We start from the raw sequence: 15972 nt of genomic DNA on the forward strand, positions 1-15972 counted from the left end.
TTTTAAACCTGATCAGAGATGATATAAAAACATGGGCTATATCAAGAAAAATCCGATTCCAGTCAGGAGAAAAGCAGAATTCCGTGTAAAATGGAGAAAAGTCATGTCTGTGCATAAGCCTGAGTTAAATTAAAGTTAATCATGCCTCTGACCGACACTGAAATGCTATCAAATTTTAAACATGAAGTGTTGTGTACTTTACATCCTGCCATCAATTTCTGAAACAGACTTGGTTATCTCGAAGGTAATATGATGACACAAATATTCAAATTTGTACAACAAGTATATTTAGTGTAAAAACTCCAGATGGGGATGTTATTTTAAATAAACTGCACTGCCAAGTAATTCAAAGAAACAGAAAATGATCAATCAAAAGCACCTTTCCAGATCAGTGTGACTGTACTAGTGCATAGCCCTGATGGTATTACAAGTCACTTTTTGTCATGTATACCACCAGTACATTCATTTGATCCTTATATCTAGACAATGTTGGAGCCAAGAACACACACAGTGTACAGTGCCACCCCATCAAAATGTTGACAAAACTTTGTGACAACAAAAGATATGATATTAAAGGACAAATATTTTTGGATAAAAATATAAAATAACATTTTCTAGGTATATAATTAGTGCAGATTTGTTTATTTTGGCTTATCAATACCTGTTATGTTCTGTAAATGTTGCTGTCCGAACATGTGCTCCTTTTTGTTGTGGACAGAAATAAAATACTGGTTACAAACTTTACAAAACAGCTCATTGGCACCTTCATTCTCCTGAAATAGAATGAAAGAAAATAAAATAGGCTGTCATGAATAATTGCTTGTTTTAGTTTTATAAATTGCAATGTACCCAATAAATTCTTTCTTTACTGTACATATTTCAGCATCTGAATATGAAATTTTTTGGGCCACAAACAACCAATTTTTATTAATAGGTCATATATACAGAGATAAAACATATTATCGTGAAGATCTCTTACTGATAAATCTGAGCTAATAGCTGAGGTGTACTTATATATAAAAATCGGATCACACTAGCTGAGATTTGATTAGTTCAGAACTAGTAAACAGTTTAAATGTATTGGAAAATCAGGTGTTTGGGACACTCACAATACAATTCATTGGATATCTTACCCATATAAAACTGCATAGCAAATTAGATGCAAGGAAATTTTGTACTATGTATTTTATGTTTTTCCAGATCCTAATAATGTTAGGAAATCAACTCGGCTATTTCTCAAATCCAGCCATCGTGGAAAGATGAAAATTTCATATTTTCCATTAATAAAACAAAGGTAGAAACACTTTCCCATTACCTCCTTTTACCAGCACTAGCTCTATAACCATCGACTGCATGTTTACCAGTTTAAGCTGATTAATACATAACTGAGAATGCCTGCATTTCCTGGGAGGTGTAGGAGGGTTTAAAAGCAATGTGATCAGGTTCAAAAAACATAATTTACTAAAACACTTACTAAATCAAATACATTACCCAATCAAATTAACATTAGGATGATAGGTGATATGAGGAAATGCTTGAACCTAACACCTTTACCAGGGACACCATTCAAAAGAAGAATGGCCTGATCCCCCATCTGATGCATCAACCACTCTCAAGGCACGACTGACAGTCAAGTAACCAGTGACAACAATCCCTGGATGAGAAAATAATGATTTTTCCTAAATGGTAAAAAATTCTAGACAAATCCTTTAAAGTGATAAGATCATGCCCGTGAGAAAGTCATGCTGCAGTAAAATGCTTGGTGGTTATCCAGTCTGCAACTACTGGAGCCAACTGACTAAATTCTTGTCTCTGTGAAGATCATTCATGTTGATTAAAGCTTTATTATGTTGACTGTACATGTCAAGCAACAGCTTTTTTTTAACACTAACAGAATTCTTTGGAATTCAAGGTTTGAAAGCTAACATGAACCTATTCTTAGTAAATAATTTACTTGTTTTGCTGTGCTGCAAACAACAAATCCATCTCCTTGGCAAAAACAGACAAACAATGGATGCCCTGCATAAAGTTATGTCAAAACATGCTGACCCACTAAAATCAAAATAATGGATGGACAAAGGGCACTTCTCAACAGCAAGTCTGCCAGAACACTATCCTGACAGGGATGTGTCTGATTTGGACCATAATCAAGCACCAGTGCAGAAAACCCATTGGTCTGTTGATTTCCCGACCACCACCTCTTTCACCACAAATCCTCTGACCCCACTTGCCACTGGCTGGTGAAGCAAGGCAACATGTAGGCTATTCAACCATACAAAACTTGTGTATGTGTAGATCCTAACTTCTTGTTGCGACTTTTCCAGAGGAATTTCTGCCATGAGCCATTGTTTCTTGTGCAACTGCAGAAATGATGCTATTTCTGCAAAGATCATAACTCTCTGATCATGTCAATCAAACATGGGTTCCAACCAAGCCAGCAGAGCTATCTACAAAGGGCACATGAAAAGGCAGATAAGGCAAAAAGCTAAAGAATCTGGATCAGGTGCAAGGGTGGTGAACAAAGTTGAGACTGACTGAAAACTCCGTATCAAGGTAGAAAAAATTCTGACATGGGTTGAGATCTGATTTGTTCCGTACAATGAAAACCCTAACTGATACAAAAAGGAAAAAAAAAGATTCTTACTGCCCTTGAATGCAGATGAACTTACCACGTGGTTTTGAAGGTATCCTGCAGTCGCTCTTGATAGGGTCAACCCAAAGGGAATGAAGATGGATTTAATGGTCTTTGTGAATTTCCATGGGCCAATGTTGATATCAAATAAGAATGCATGAACTTGGTACATTATTCCTTGGAAGCCAAACTGAAGGAACCTGCATATGAACTGGGATAGGGACATGGGAATATGCATCGGTTAGGTCTAAACTGGCAGCAAGCCTGACCAACCATGCCTCAGTATTGCTATTTGCTTGCTGAAATAACTGAGGTCTATGATAACCAGAGTTTTCTATTGCCTTAGTTCCCCACCCAAAAAAAACCTTGGCATAAAACTCCCAAGATGTCAGCTTGCAAATTTTCTCCACTGCCAACCTGTCAAGTGATGTGCAGCAAAATGGATGTATGGACTCTACAGAACTCAATGTGGCCAGCTGATATGTGGCACAGCATACCAAAGTGAAGTATCTTTGGTCACAAGGCAACGAATAGATGAATGGATGTACAGGCTGTCTGGTTACTGGAGAGGTGGCAGACTGCATGGAGGGATGACAGTATAGGTCATCAACATCTGAGGAGTACTCCTTGCATCTGGACCCACAGACCCAAATGTCATGCGCAAACTTGCAGGGTGACTGACATACGCTGCATTACTGAACAAAAGAATGGCACTCTTGTGTTAACCCATAGCCACTGCTAGAGATTTATGATGGACATAGGGACAAAATTCCTGAGTCCAGTATACTCCATTGTCGATTCTTGCACCAATAAACAAATATGTTACTCCAGCAACATCTGACAAGGATGCTTGGCTGGCATCACTGCAACTCTTGCCCCTTTCAAGTTTACCAGATGTAATAGTTGCAGTAGGCATGATACATGTCATTTTAAAATTGGGGGTGGGCAAACCATCAAAGTATTTCCATCTACAATGAAAACTCATAGTGCCTTTTGGTCAAAACTCAAGATGTCACATTCCATTTCACATGTCTCTCTGTGCTCTTTAGGCTCTTTCACAAAACAGCATACCAAATCCTTTCTGACCACATCACACTGACAATGCAGTCAGAATTTGACAATGACTTTGTGCAAGCAAGACGTGCATCATGCACGTCTTCAATGGATTTCAGCTTCCTGCACTTGGGACATTTCACTGCCATTATTCAACTGAAAAGATCACAAATATTAGAAATTAACAAGCTGAAACTGTTCACATACAATAATAACCAACACCTGTTACTTAAAATGCCCCCCAAATGCAAGCAAATGAATAAACAACCAATTATGAGCACCAACAATATCACATTAGACTGTAGAAAGACTTAAACTGGTAAATAGTCAGTGGATGGGTAGACACCTAGTAGTAAATAGAGGTAATCAGTCTGATTCTCTTCCCAGTTTTTGTTATTTGGATGCAAAAGGCAAAATTTTAATCCTTCCAGGATTGCTAGATTGAAGAAGTATTGTGGTTTATTTCATAACCGTAATGTTATCAGGGAATGTATTTGATGGAGAAAATCAAATTTTAACAGACAGCAGAAACAAAACTCTTTGCATTTAGCAAGCAGAGGCTATAACTACTCCGTAGGACATTACAATACCTTACAATCTACCTTGTGTGTGTGTGTGTGTGTGTGTGTGTGTGTGTGTGTGTGTGTGTGTGTGTGTGTGTGTGTGTGTGTGTGTGTGTGTGTGTGTGTGTGTGTGTGTATGTGTGTGTGTGTGTGTGTGTATGCATGTATGTATGTATGTATGAATGTATGCATGCATGCATGTATGCATACATATATGTATGAATGTATGCATGTGCATGAATGGATGGAAGGCTGGCTGGATGGATGTGCATGCATGCATGTATGTGTGTGTGTATGCATCTATGTATGCCCAACAATTACCTCTAGATCAATAAGGGTATCAAAAGTATCATCTTCCAAACTGCCACCATTTTCAGCTGAAATTGTAAGTAATAGTCATGAGAATACAAGTAACAAGAAATCCTTATGGTAGATTTGAATTCAGAGGTAAGTTTACTCATAAGTTGAATTCCTAAGCTTCAATTTACATTGGAATAAAACTGCAAATAATTCTCACAGCTCAAAGAACAACTGCTGAAAATGTGATTACTGCATGTATGAGAACACAATGCTGTATAGCAATAGCATACTTGCCAACCCATGGCGAGGAAAAAGTGTAATCCAAGTAAACAAAAGGAGTAATCTGAGCAGAAAAAGAGTAATCCAAATATAACATAATAAAATTCATTGAGCATATGTACAAAATGATTTATTTACCCCTTTGTTCTTTTAATATCAATTACTGCTTCGCGTTTTTATATATAGCACTTTGAGCTTTAAAAAGCTACAGTCTCTCATATTGCATTACAAAATACTTTGTTTGTATCAGGTGAGACTGTGAAAGTTTTGCACACCAGTGGAGCACTAAGTGCTGGGTTACAGAACCAGGATCTGAATTCAGTGTTATTTTTGCTAACAATACTGAACAAATCTCTCAGTCAGCACTAGAATGGTAAAGAACCAATATTCCTTTCATAACCTGACAAAGAAGAGGAAATTTATATCTTCCAGCTACTGGGTCTTTTAGCTGAGAAATAAGATGCCATTACACATCAACTCTGTCCACATGAAGTACATCGTCAAGTAGAATGCCAACTTGATGCTTCAGGAGTTCTCCTAATTTTTGAGCAGCCTTTCCTGCAGCAAGGTGCATCATATGACAGGGACAACCTGGTATGTACACTAACGGAGACATTTTTCAAAATATATAATGCAACTCCTTTATTAATTCCAGTCATCAATGATGCTTTTTCAGCTGAAAACCCCATACAGTTCTGCCAACTTATGTTTATTTAAAGCATTATCAAGCAAATAAAAAATGTTTTCTCCAATGGAATCTACTGTTAATTCTGGTAATGAAAGAAGAGCATTCTGACTTTGCCCTTTTCGTTATCAAAGTCTCTTACACTGACTGGGTACAACTTTTTATCACCATAATTACTGCTCCTGTCTGCTGCAGTACTAAATGACCCAATTTTCATGGCTTCTGCAATTTTAAGTGAATTATCTTCTGCAAAACACCTAACAATATTAGATGATTTTGTTCTTGCACATGCATATTTTCTGCTATCAGAATTTTGAAATCAGGAAACATTGTTTGAACAAAGGACCAAAGTGTCTTCTACTACTAGGAGTAGTCCGTGTTCTATTAACAACTCGGTAAATAATGCCGCTGCATTTATAAAAATCATGTCAACAATTACCTTAGTATTGGAGTTAGTAAAACGAGCTAATTCAAGATTTCTTTGTTTTACCACAATGATCACATTTTTCAAAATACCTTGTGCATAGCTTGTGTTGCTCCACATCAAATTTACCACTATGAATAATATTAAAAACCTTTACACAGCCTGCAATGGGCGTGAAGCTGCCCTAGAATGGAACACTGTATTGTGTAATTCGTGTATTCATCACTGAATCAGTTTTTCATCTTTTTCTATTCCATCTGTGAAATTATTTGAAAAACATTTTTGCTCTGACACACATCGACTAGAATAAATCTGACTTGACTTTTAGCGCCAAATACCTACAGACTGGTTCTGTACCAGATATAAATTAGAACAAAGAATATGCGAGAAAAGATTAAAAATTAGAAATCCAGTCTGTTCTCTCCTAACTAAGCCATACAGCTGCTATAAATAGAAACCGAAGTCAAAAGTTTAAGTAGAAACCAGCATGCTTCTTGGAAATAGGGCAGCTGCTATAAATAGAACATAATACTGTTCGGAACTGTATGGACAAGCATACTCTTATGTCATAGTTGCATGGAAGTCATCTTTTCTAGAATACGGTCTGAAAGATTAATGGGATGTAAAGAAAAATGAGAAAAAAATTATTAATTTTTTTGGGAGGAGGATATACCAAAAACGCGTAATCTGAATACATTTACGCGTAAGGCATAATTTTGCGAAGAAAAGCTTAATGATTGTGCCAAAAGCGTAATGGTTGGCATGTATGCAACAGTCACACAAATCAGTTTAAGGTAAGATGAGTAGCTACAAAGTTTTCTCCCAATGTCTGCATTCAAATTTCAGTACCTATATCACAGTAAAATTTACATGTAACTTCACAAGGTACTTTATCTCAAGTTTTATGTGAATTTGTCACTCATATGTTCAACACAAAAGCATATAAACTTTGACATTTTTCTGCCCTTTTCCTCTGAAAAATCCAGCTCAAATGGCACTAAAAGCCTTTTTCAGTTCTGTATATTGTGCTGGAGAGCTTATCTAACAAAATATACCAAAACTCATAACCAGAGGCTTTTCTTCCACCTGGCTACACTTAAAAATAGACAAACATTTGGTGTTTTAACATAAAAAACCAATACATCTTTCTAAAAGACCAAAGGCTCTTTTCAATACCAGTTGCTCAACCAAAGTCGGTTTCAAATTAACAGAATGGCACATGTTTAAAGTTTACAATGGTCTAGGGAAGGGGGCTGTGAAGATACAGGAGAAAAACTCAATAATTTTGATTACTGCAAATGATGTAAAAAATGTATGTAATTGGTTAAAATTTATGACTAATTGACCAAATGCCAATTACTCCTCTATGCAAAGGTTCTGGGAAACTTTTAACGCTAGTCAACAATTATCAAATTTTAAGTGGCTTTTGGGTGCATTACTGTCCCTTGTATCACTGAAGAAAAAAAACAACCTGAATCTCATATATGTGATACAGATATGTGGTTACTGTGCAGGATGTAAGGGAAGTAATCCAAGCAGTAAGAAAATGCTACCTAACACCGTAAATATACTTATTTTTTGTAAAAAAAATTACATATTCATTCTTTAAAGTCTTTATGGTACTGAACAATGAACTGCATATGATGCATTAGTAGAATTGTCAACTGTGTGATGCCATTTTAATTCTCTCTAAACCACCTCCTCGGCTAGGAAAGTCAACACAATACCAGAGATCAATCTTATGATGAATCCGATGCAGGAAATTAAAGTGAACTTTCAACTACCAATGAGTCCTGTTTGAGGATCAAAGTAGTCATTGTTCTAAATTGATGCTAAGGAAAATAAATGAATTAGAAACTGAACTGACTTCTTTTATTTTTGCAGGACCAGTGAAATTTAGGTTGAAACAATTTTATTATGGTGATCCTGTAGGTTAGTGAAAAAAATACCAAGTCCTGAAGAAATTTCACAAGTTCAAAGAATGAATGCAAAAGTAATAGTATTAGTTTTATGAAAAGACTGAAAATCAATATTTTTGACCAAATTAGTCACCTAAAGTCATCAAACAAATATGCTTGTTAAACTTTGAGCAACAACATTTGATTCTGACACAAACCAATGACCCAACACTGTTGTTGTTGTTGTTGCTGTAGGGTTTAACGCCATTTTTCAGCACACGATAGGCTATACATGGCGGCCAGTATTAATGGTGGAGGAAGAACCCAGGAAAACCCCGGAAAGAACCACCGACCCACGAGAAGCTACTGGCAAGCTTTCTCACATACCCACATTAGCCGAATCCGACCACTCGGCCACTCCCAACACTGTTGTATTCTTAATTCACAACAAGAAAATGAAAAGACTTATTCAGTTCTACTGTATGTACGATGTTACATATAACTGAAAAGAAACATCGTAAGTAAAACCAAACATATAGGTACCAAGTTCTTGTTTCTTCTTTTTCAAAAAACTCTGGTATGTTTCAGATTGTTGAAATTTTTTCATATCTTCAATGTAGCGTTTCTTGTCCTCTTCTGCTTTATCTAGGTACACCTGAAAATAAACCACATTTATTGCTGAACTTGAACAAAATGTTTTTATTTTGTTCTAAAACTTAGCATCACAAACCCAACAAAAATTTACCAAGTTAACCACTACGGTGGCCTAGTGATTGTAGCATCTGCCTCAGATGCAGGAGGTCACAGGTTCAAACCCCAGCCAAGTAATATCAAAGACTTATAAAAATGGTGGGATTGAGAGTGATGTGATATGATGTAATCAAGTATTTTCAAAGAAAGAATTTACTTTTAAAAAATCCTTTTCCCATCAAATACATTAACTGATCACATTAAAATTAGGAGAACAGGTAAGAAGAGGAGGAGTAAAGGCCTAAGCTTCCAACCTCTATCCACGTCACCCTAAGGAAACATGATATTTGCCAAACGGACTGCACTCTGTCTAGAACTTAGTTCTTACACTTGAAAGGCTTGTGGAAAGTTGCTCATAATTCATCAACTGAAATCCTCACAAGTTGTAACTGGTCTTGTGAGAGTTCAGAGTATGCTGATCACATGTAAATGAAATGACCAAAGAAGCACAAAATAACCAAAATTAAGAGTGCAATACAACACAATGGTGAAAAATTTAATGTTACTTATCTATATCAGAGGGACAAATGACTGGTAAAAATTTGCATAAATACAACTTTCTGACTTACTATAACACTGAAAATAAATTATGGATGGTCAAAGTTAAATATAAATTTCAGTGGATTATGTTAAAGTTTATGTTGGTTACATACAAATACAGGTGGGATACCTAGGGGAGTTAATCTATAAGAGTTACTTCCCATAGTCTATATGATCTGTTGATTGAAAGATTTTTTCGTATTGTTCGCAAGGGCTGGATTCAGAGTTAGCAGATAGTAATTTCACCATGTTAAATTGATGAAGTAATTTATTTCATGGAGAAATCAAATCTAATGTTTCTCAACTTTTCGGACAAAGGAAAACTGCCATTATATCAAACAAGGCACTGCTTTTGTGACCTGTACCTTGCACATCCAGTTACTGCCATATTGACAATTATCGACTGCACTGAAATCAGTATGATTGCAATGTATGTGTTTGAGAGAGAGAGAAAGAGAGAGAGATTGTGTATATTAATATGGACTCTGACACTTTCAGTCATCACCTATCTGGATAGGCATCTTTTTTTCTTTTGTAAAACAACACAGTGTGAAGAATTCTCAACTGTTATCAGCAAATTTCATCCAATTTATAATGCCTATGATTTATTAAGATATAAAGTCTACCATATACTCTTAATGATAATTGACGAGACAACGTAAACATGTCAAATTACAAGTTTTGTCCTTGACCAATCTACTAAATGAATTTGCAAAATGCAAATTGACCTACCGAGGTCTAAAACAAAACTCACAGAAATATAGTAGATACATTTTTTTTATCTTTTCTTTTGTCTTATCTGGCACAAATATTACACGTCTCAATTTAGAAAAATGAATAATTCTCTCCCGACACTGTATAAATTATGTCTGTGTGTGTGTGTGTGTGATTTGGATTTTTAACGTAGCTTTAACAAATTTTCGGTCACATCGCTACGATGTCTGCAGTGTGACAGTTTATAGTGATGTCTAGTAACCCAGTAACATTATCCTGACACCAGGACGACCAGTCCTAACACTATCCTCTTAATGCAGAGCGCCAAGCGAGGCAGCTGTTAGTACCATTTTTGTAAGTATGACTTGGCCAGGGATTGAACCCACGACCTCCCACATCAGAGGCAGATGCTCTAACCACTAGGCCACTGGGGCAGTCCTAAATTATGTCTGAAGCAAAACAAATTTACCTTTTATAAAAGCACAGAATTCTTATACATAAATATTTGTTTTAAGTAATATCCATTCATGACTTTCCAAACTCAACTGCTTAAGAATGGCTTGCTCCACACTTAAAATACAGAGTTAATTTCCATTAAACAGCAACCAACATAATGGCCTCCCTTGCAAGATACATTGTCTACTCTAGGATGCATGATTTTTTAATTCACACTAATCTCTAAAAAAAAAAACACACATACACAAAAATCAACTGCATGTAAAACAGTCATCCATCATACTTTTAAGGCCTGCCTTCAATTCTTCATTTAATCTTTCCTATATTCAGAAATATCCCCCTCTATTTCAAATGAAGGATGCATTTCCAACCCACCCCTTGATAATTTTTAGTTCTAAAGTAGACTGAAAGGTAGTGATTTCTGGTATGAATGGGTTTCCTAATCCCATGAGGAAGTGGCTCTTTAAAGATATAAGCTTGCTTAATTGTTTGGTTTTCTCTGATCTTAAGTCATTGTTATGTCCAAGTACTATGTATATAACTGTCTTGCAAAATTCATAAATTTTCATCACAGCTTTAAAATTTACAAAGAACCATAGATTAGATACCAAGAAAGGTACATTTTACAGAAAACAATTTACCTGTTTCTCTTCTGGGGACAAGTTGGACCAATTCTGACCCAAACACTTAGTGATATCCGAGAAAGACAGGTTGGGATTCTGTGCTTTAACCTCTTGTCTCTTCTCAATCGCAAATAATACATATCTAAAGGCACACAAAATAAGTAAAGAAATTTCCATACACAGAAAATTAAAATATTTTAAAGTTCAAGATGATCACAATAATGTTTTTTATACGAACGAGACAAAAAGGAATTTGTTCTTTTTAAAGCAAAAAACGATTTCACCCAACCTAACCAAAATTACCATCATTCTGTGACACGGGTACTTGAAAGAAGGAAAGAAAAGATGCAGCAAGTAAAATAAAATGAAATTTTGTTCGTGCGATATAAAGTGTTGTGATATTCAAGGTCTCGAATCTAGTCAACCTCTCCTTAAATCAAAAGATTTCCATCTAGTAGCATACAGAAAATTTCAACTTTGCAATAGGCTTGTCATTTATTCAACAGATGGACTAGGAGGCTAAAGCCATGGACACATGTAGCTCACCACCCCAAAAAGACTGGTGTTTGTGAAAACACTGCACACCAAATAAGTCAAAAAATATTTAAATGTTGGAAAATTGTTTTTGATGACATGAAGATCTAATCAAGTTATCTACACTGACTAAATTCACACATACCACATTTTATCCAGCTACATGAAATGGTTTTTCTTTAATCATGCTCACTTTGTTTTTGTTAAAAAGGTCCAATTTTTCCAAAATAGGTATTGGTATGCATGAATATTGTTTGCTTGGCTTGGAAGAATTATATAACCATTCATCATGAATACATACGACACCATTTTTGTATGGTGACTATGCACTCTAATCTGTATTCTAATTAAAAGTCAAAAAGACAGGCCATTTCTTACATAACCATCAACAAGCCAAACTGCATATCCAAGTCCCAGATACACTTTTTGGTGCAATATTGTCATCCTAACATGCAAAATAACCAGAATGTTCAAACAATGTTAACAAGAGAAATATGTTCCAGTCACAGATCCCATCAACAATCATGCAACAAGAACTTTTTTAAAAATAAAGCAATGGGTATATTGTGGCACACTCCATCTTCCCTTCTGGCAATCCATCTGTTTATTACCAATTTTCTTAAGTCTCACATAATCTCACATTTTTCGCGGGGGGGGGGACATGAAAATACCTATCCAAAGGAACCTAAACATACATATATATATTTGTACAAATATAATAAACTGACTACAAACAGTGCAAAACTAGTACCATTCCTCCCCATTCAAATTTTATATCCAAATGTATTCTAAACCTTACCCAGTAGCTGGTTTCCTTGGTGCATTGACTTCAGGAACATTTTTTCTCTTCTTTCCTTTAGGCCATCCACCACCTCTTTTCTTCTGAAACAATGTTGTCATTATTCACCATATTTCTGACTCAAAGACAATCATAAAAATAATGTAAGAAATGCAAAATATACATGTACTCTTCAAGAGACTGGACATAAAATGTTATGGTTGCAACTTCTGTCTCATCATAACAAAAACGTTAAATTGTACAAAATTTTAATAATCATAATAAGACTCATAAGAAATTTTGTGTGCCCTTGAAAATTTGTAGCAATTTACAATGAGCTGTACATTAGCCACACAGGCTATCTGTTACTGAAAAACAGTGTTATTTCATCATATTTCTTGGTATACATGAAAAGGAGTCTACAATCTCCAAAATATGCCAAACTTTAAAAATGTTAAATTCTAGTTCAGCTATTATTTTATAGGAATTTAGTGATAGAATACTAGTACTTTTTTATACATTTTTTCTATGTGATGACCCTTACTTGGGATCATATTTTTAACCAAGAGTAGTGCAAGAAAATGCACATCAACCCATTGATTTTGGATTGCTGGGACTGCTGCCTATCTCAAAATATCGATTTTGTTTGGAGTTTTGTAAGCAAAGTTGAAGACTCTCAAAAGTGATGGATATGTTAATATGTAGTGGGAGTGGCGGTTTGAGAGGAGGAAACAAAGTTTAATTATGCAATACTTATCTTGAACTACTGCATTGCTTTCATATTCCAGGGTGCTAAGTCATCAGTCCTAGATAAAATAATCCCTTCTCCAATTAGTGACTGGAGGTTCACAACTGAAAATGACTACAGTCTGATGCCTTAATGATAGCCAAAAATTGATTCCCTAGTCACAGGCCACATACAGAATATCTTCATTTTTTTGTGTGCATGGACCGAGACATCAGGGCATCATAGCAGGGAGGAAAGAGGGAATCACTGCAACAGTACTGAGTCAGTTGTATATAAATGAGTCCAACCCTCAAAAAAACTACCATTTAATACCAGTAATACAATATCTGCTACTACTACATTTCTGAATTTACCAGCAGGAAGGCAAATAAAACTGGTACGGCTGGTAGAAGGTTTGGCCACATACTGGACCCTATGAGCAAATGCCCAGACAAGGTGAGATCATCAGAAGGGGGCTCAAATGGCATCATCCAAATAGGACTGATTTAAGGTGCCCAACATGCAGCAAGAGTCCTAACATCATGGGCATAATTCTCATGAAAGAAGGATCACTCTCTGTGAGGGACTTACAAGCTTTTATAATATGAGGACAATCCACCTGGAAATGGTGGCAGCCAAAATATCAGAAGAAACCTTGGAAGGGAGAATGGGACAAGGAAGTAATCTTGATCATCCCCTGCAAAGATTCAACTGAAATGGGACCCTCAGTAGGAACAGGTGCTACTGAATGTTGCCATTTCTTGCCTGACTCCCAGGTCGGCAAAATATAGAAATGAATCATAGTTACCGGTACCTTTGAACCATAAACAATTCTTTTCACTGTTCTTAAGATCTGCATGAAAAGCTATGAAGATGTGAAACCCAAGAAGCCTGATTTTACTAGGTGAAAGCCACAGGCTTTGGAATCAGCAGTACATGTACATGGTAAATGCATCAATAATAACCTTCATTAACTCACAAATGAGGCCTCACATGAAAAGCATGCAATCCACTCATCTAATTCCTATACTCATTCATAGTTAACATGCAGAGGATAACATATCACAATATACATTGTATGTCAGTAATATGCAAAGTTTACCATAGAATAAACATATTTATTTCTACTTCAGACTGCCTTGATCACAAAGAGCATTCTGAGCAGGGCAAGATGAATCAATGTAAGCGTAAATACAAATACTTAACTCATAAATTATACAATGTAGGTCAAAGTGACCTTCCTTAGTTTTTAGGGCACTGTAGTAACAAAGATGCATCCAATTATCATGTTTCATGACTGGAACATAAACAGCAGCCAAGAAAATTAACTTTTACCATAAAATTTGAATAAAGTCACCAAATATGGCATACGCAGACTTCATTGGGCAAAATGGTTCTGGAGCTTATAAAAATGCATCCAATCTTCAAGTTTCATGATTCTAGGAAAGATAGTATGCATATCAAAAACTCACTGGTCATGACCTAAATACAAGTGAATAAAAGAAGAAATGTAGGTCACAGTTTGCTTCACCTGTTCTAAGAGTCTGGTAGCAACCGATATGCCTATCATTACTAATTTCATTAATACAACATGAGCAAAAAACACAACATTAACCCAAGTCAGTGAAGCATACAATATGGTCAATAATGACCTACAACTGCAATGAGCTTGTAATGTTCATAAAAATGCATAACCAATTTTAATGATTTTATATTGGTATGAGTCTGGTACTAAAAGTTATAAATCCACCTAGCTTAAGAAGTACAGCAATAATAACTGAAATGGCAAATCAAAATTATATCAGTGAAATGTGAAATAAGGGTCATAGTGACCTAAGTCTGAGCTGTTGGTATAGTACTTATCAAAATTACCCTTTCATCTTGTTTTATGATTCAAAGTAAAGCAGTATTATACACTTATCTAACAGCAACTTGGTATAGTACTTATCAAAATTACCCTTTCATCTTATTTTATGATTCAAGGTAAAGCAGTATTATACACCTATCTAACAGCAACTTGGTTATGAGCTAAATGCAAAAATCCAAGACAGTAAAATGTTAAATACTGATCACAATGACCTACTTTTAGTGCTCAAGATACATCCCTCACCTATTGTCATGAATATTACCATAACAAATATCTCAAAAGGGTGCTATACAAATTTTGTTGTATGCTAAGACCCTAAAACTTAACCAAAGTCAATCAAATGTGAAATGTAGGTCACAGTGACATTTATGTGGAACAGACTTGGTACTAACAGATAGGCATACAATCACAAATTTTATGATTTGGGCATAAACAAAGATTGAAAAGTATAATTAAAACACAATTTAATCAGTTAGTGAAGCCTGAAATATAGGTTACAATGACCTAATTATATAATTAGAGTGTAGTACAAATCAAGATGCATCCATTTAACAACTTTCAGGCATATACAGGGTGCTAAAACCTTTTCTGGCCATCAGCTAAATGGACATGTTTAACACAAATCAGTACAATGTGAATTATAGTTCACAGTTGCAGTCTTTTGTTGCAAGAGTGTGATGCTAAATAGAGAACCATACAATTATCCACTTTGATTATTCTAACATAAGCTGAGCTTCAAAAATAAACTTAAAATTTTACCAAACTCAGCAAAGAATTAAATATAGGCCACAGTGACATACTTCTCACTTCTGTGATGAGGGTGTAGTACTCATCAAGATGCATACAGATGAGCTAACAATGATAGATGACTGTACCCTGACATCAATATTGAGTGTGTGTGTAATTTGGATTTTTAACATAGCTTTAACAATCAGTCATATCTCTAAGATATATGCATTGTGGTAGTTTAAAGTGATGTCTAGCACTGAGGCATCATGCCACAGAAGAAATGTGGCATCATGACCCACCCAGTCGCATTATCTTGACACCAGACTAACCAGTCCTAAGACTAACCTCCTAATGCCGATCACCAAGCCAGGCAGCTGCTAGTACCATTTTTTATAAGTCTTTGGTATGACTCGACCAGGG

General features: G+C 35.7%; 1 protein-coding gene across 4 annotated transcripts in view; it reads right to left on the bottom strand.

Moving 5' to 3' along the window:
- LOC149773824 (uncharacterized) overlaps positions 1-15972 on the bottom strand; it is a 34635-nt gene that overhangs the window by 5107 nt on the left and 13556 nt on the right. For 3 of the 4 annotated variants that reach the window (XM_089945973.1, XM_089945971.1, XM_089945974.1), the window contains exons 5-9: positions 12251-12333; positions 10936-11059; positions 8378-8489; positions 4570-4625; positions 662-773 (exon numbers count right to left, since the gene is read on the bottom strand). In XM_089945973.1, the coding sequence (XP_089802099.1) occupies positions 662-773; positions 4570-4625; positions 8378-8489; positions 10936-11059; positions 12251-12333 (487 nt within the window). The remainder of the gene's footprint in view (positions 1-661; positions 774-4569; positions 4626-8377; positions 8490-10935; positions 11060-12250; positions 12334-15972) is intronic. The other variant, XM_089945972.1, reaches the window with a different exon arrangement.

Source organism: Sinohyriopsis cumingii, unplaced genomic scaffold (genome assembly GCF_028554795.1).
Source record: "Sinohyriopsis cumingii isolate HCF-2022 unplaced genomic scaffold, ASM2855479v2 utg000552l, whole genome shotgun sequence".
Taxonomy (NCBI): Eukaryota; Metazoa; Mollusca; class Bivalvia; order Unionida; family Unionidae; genus Sinohyriopsis; species Sinohyriopsis cumingii.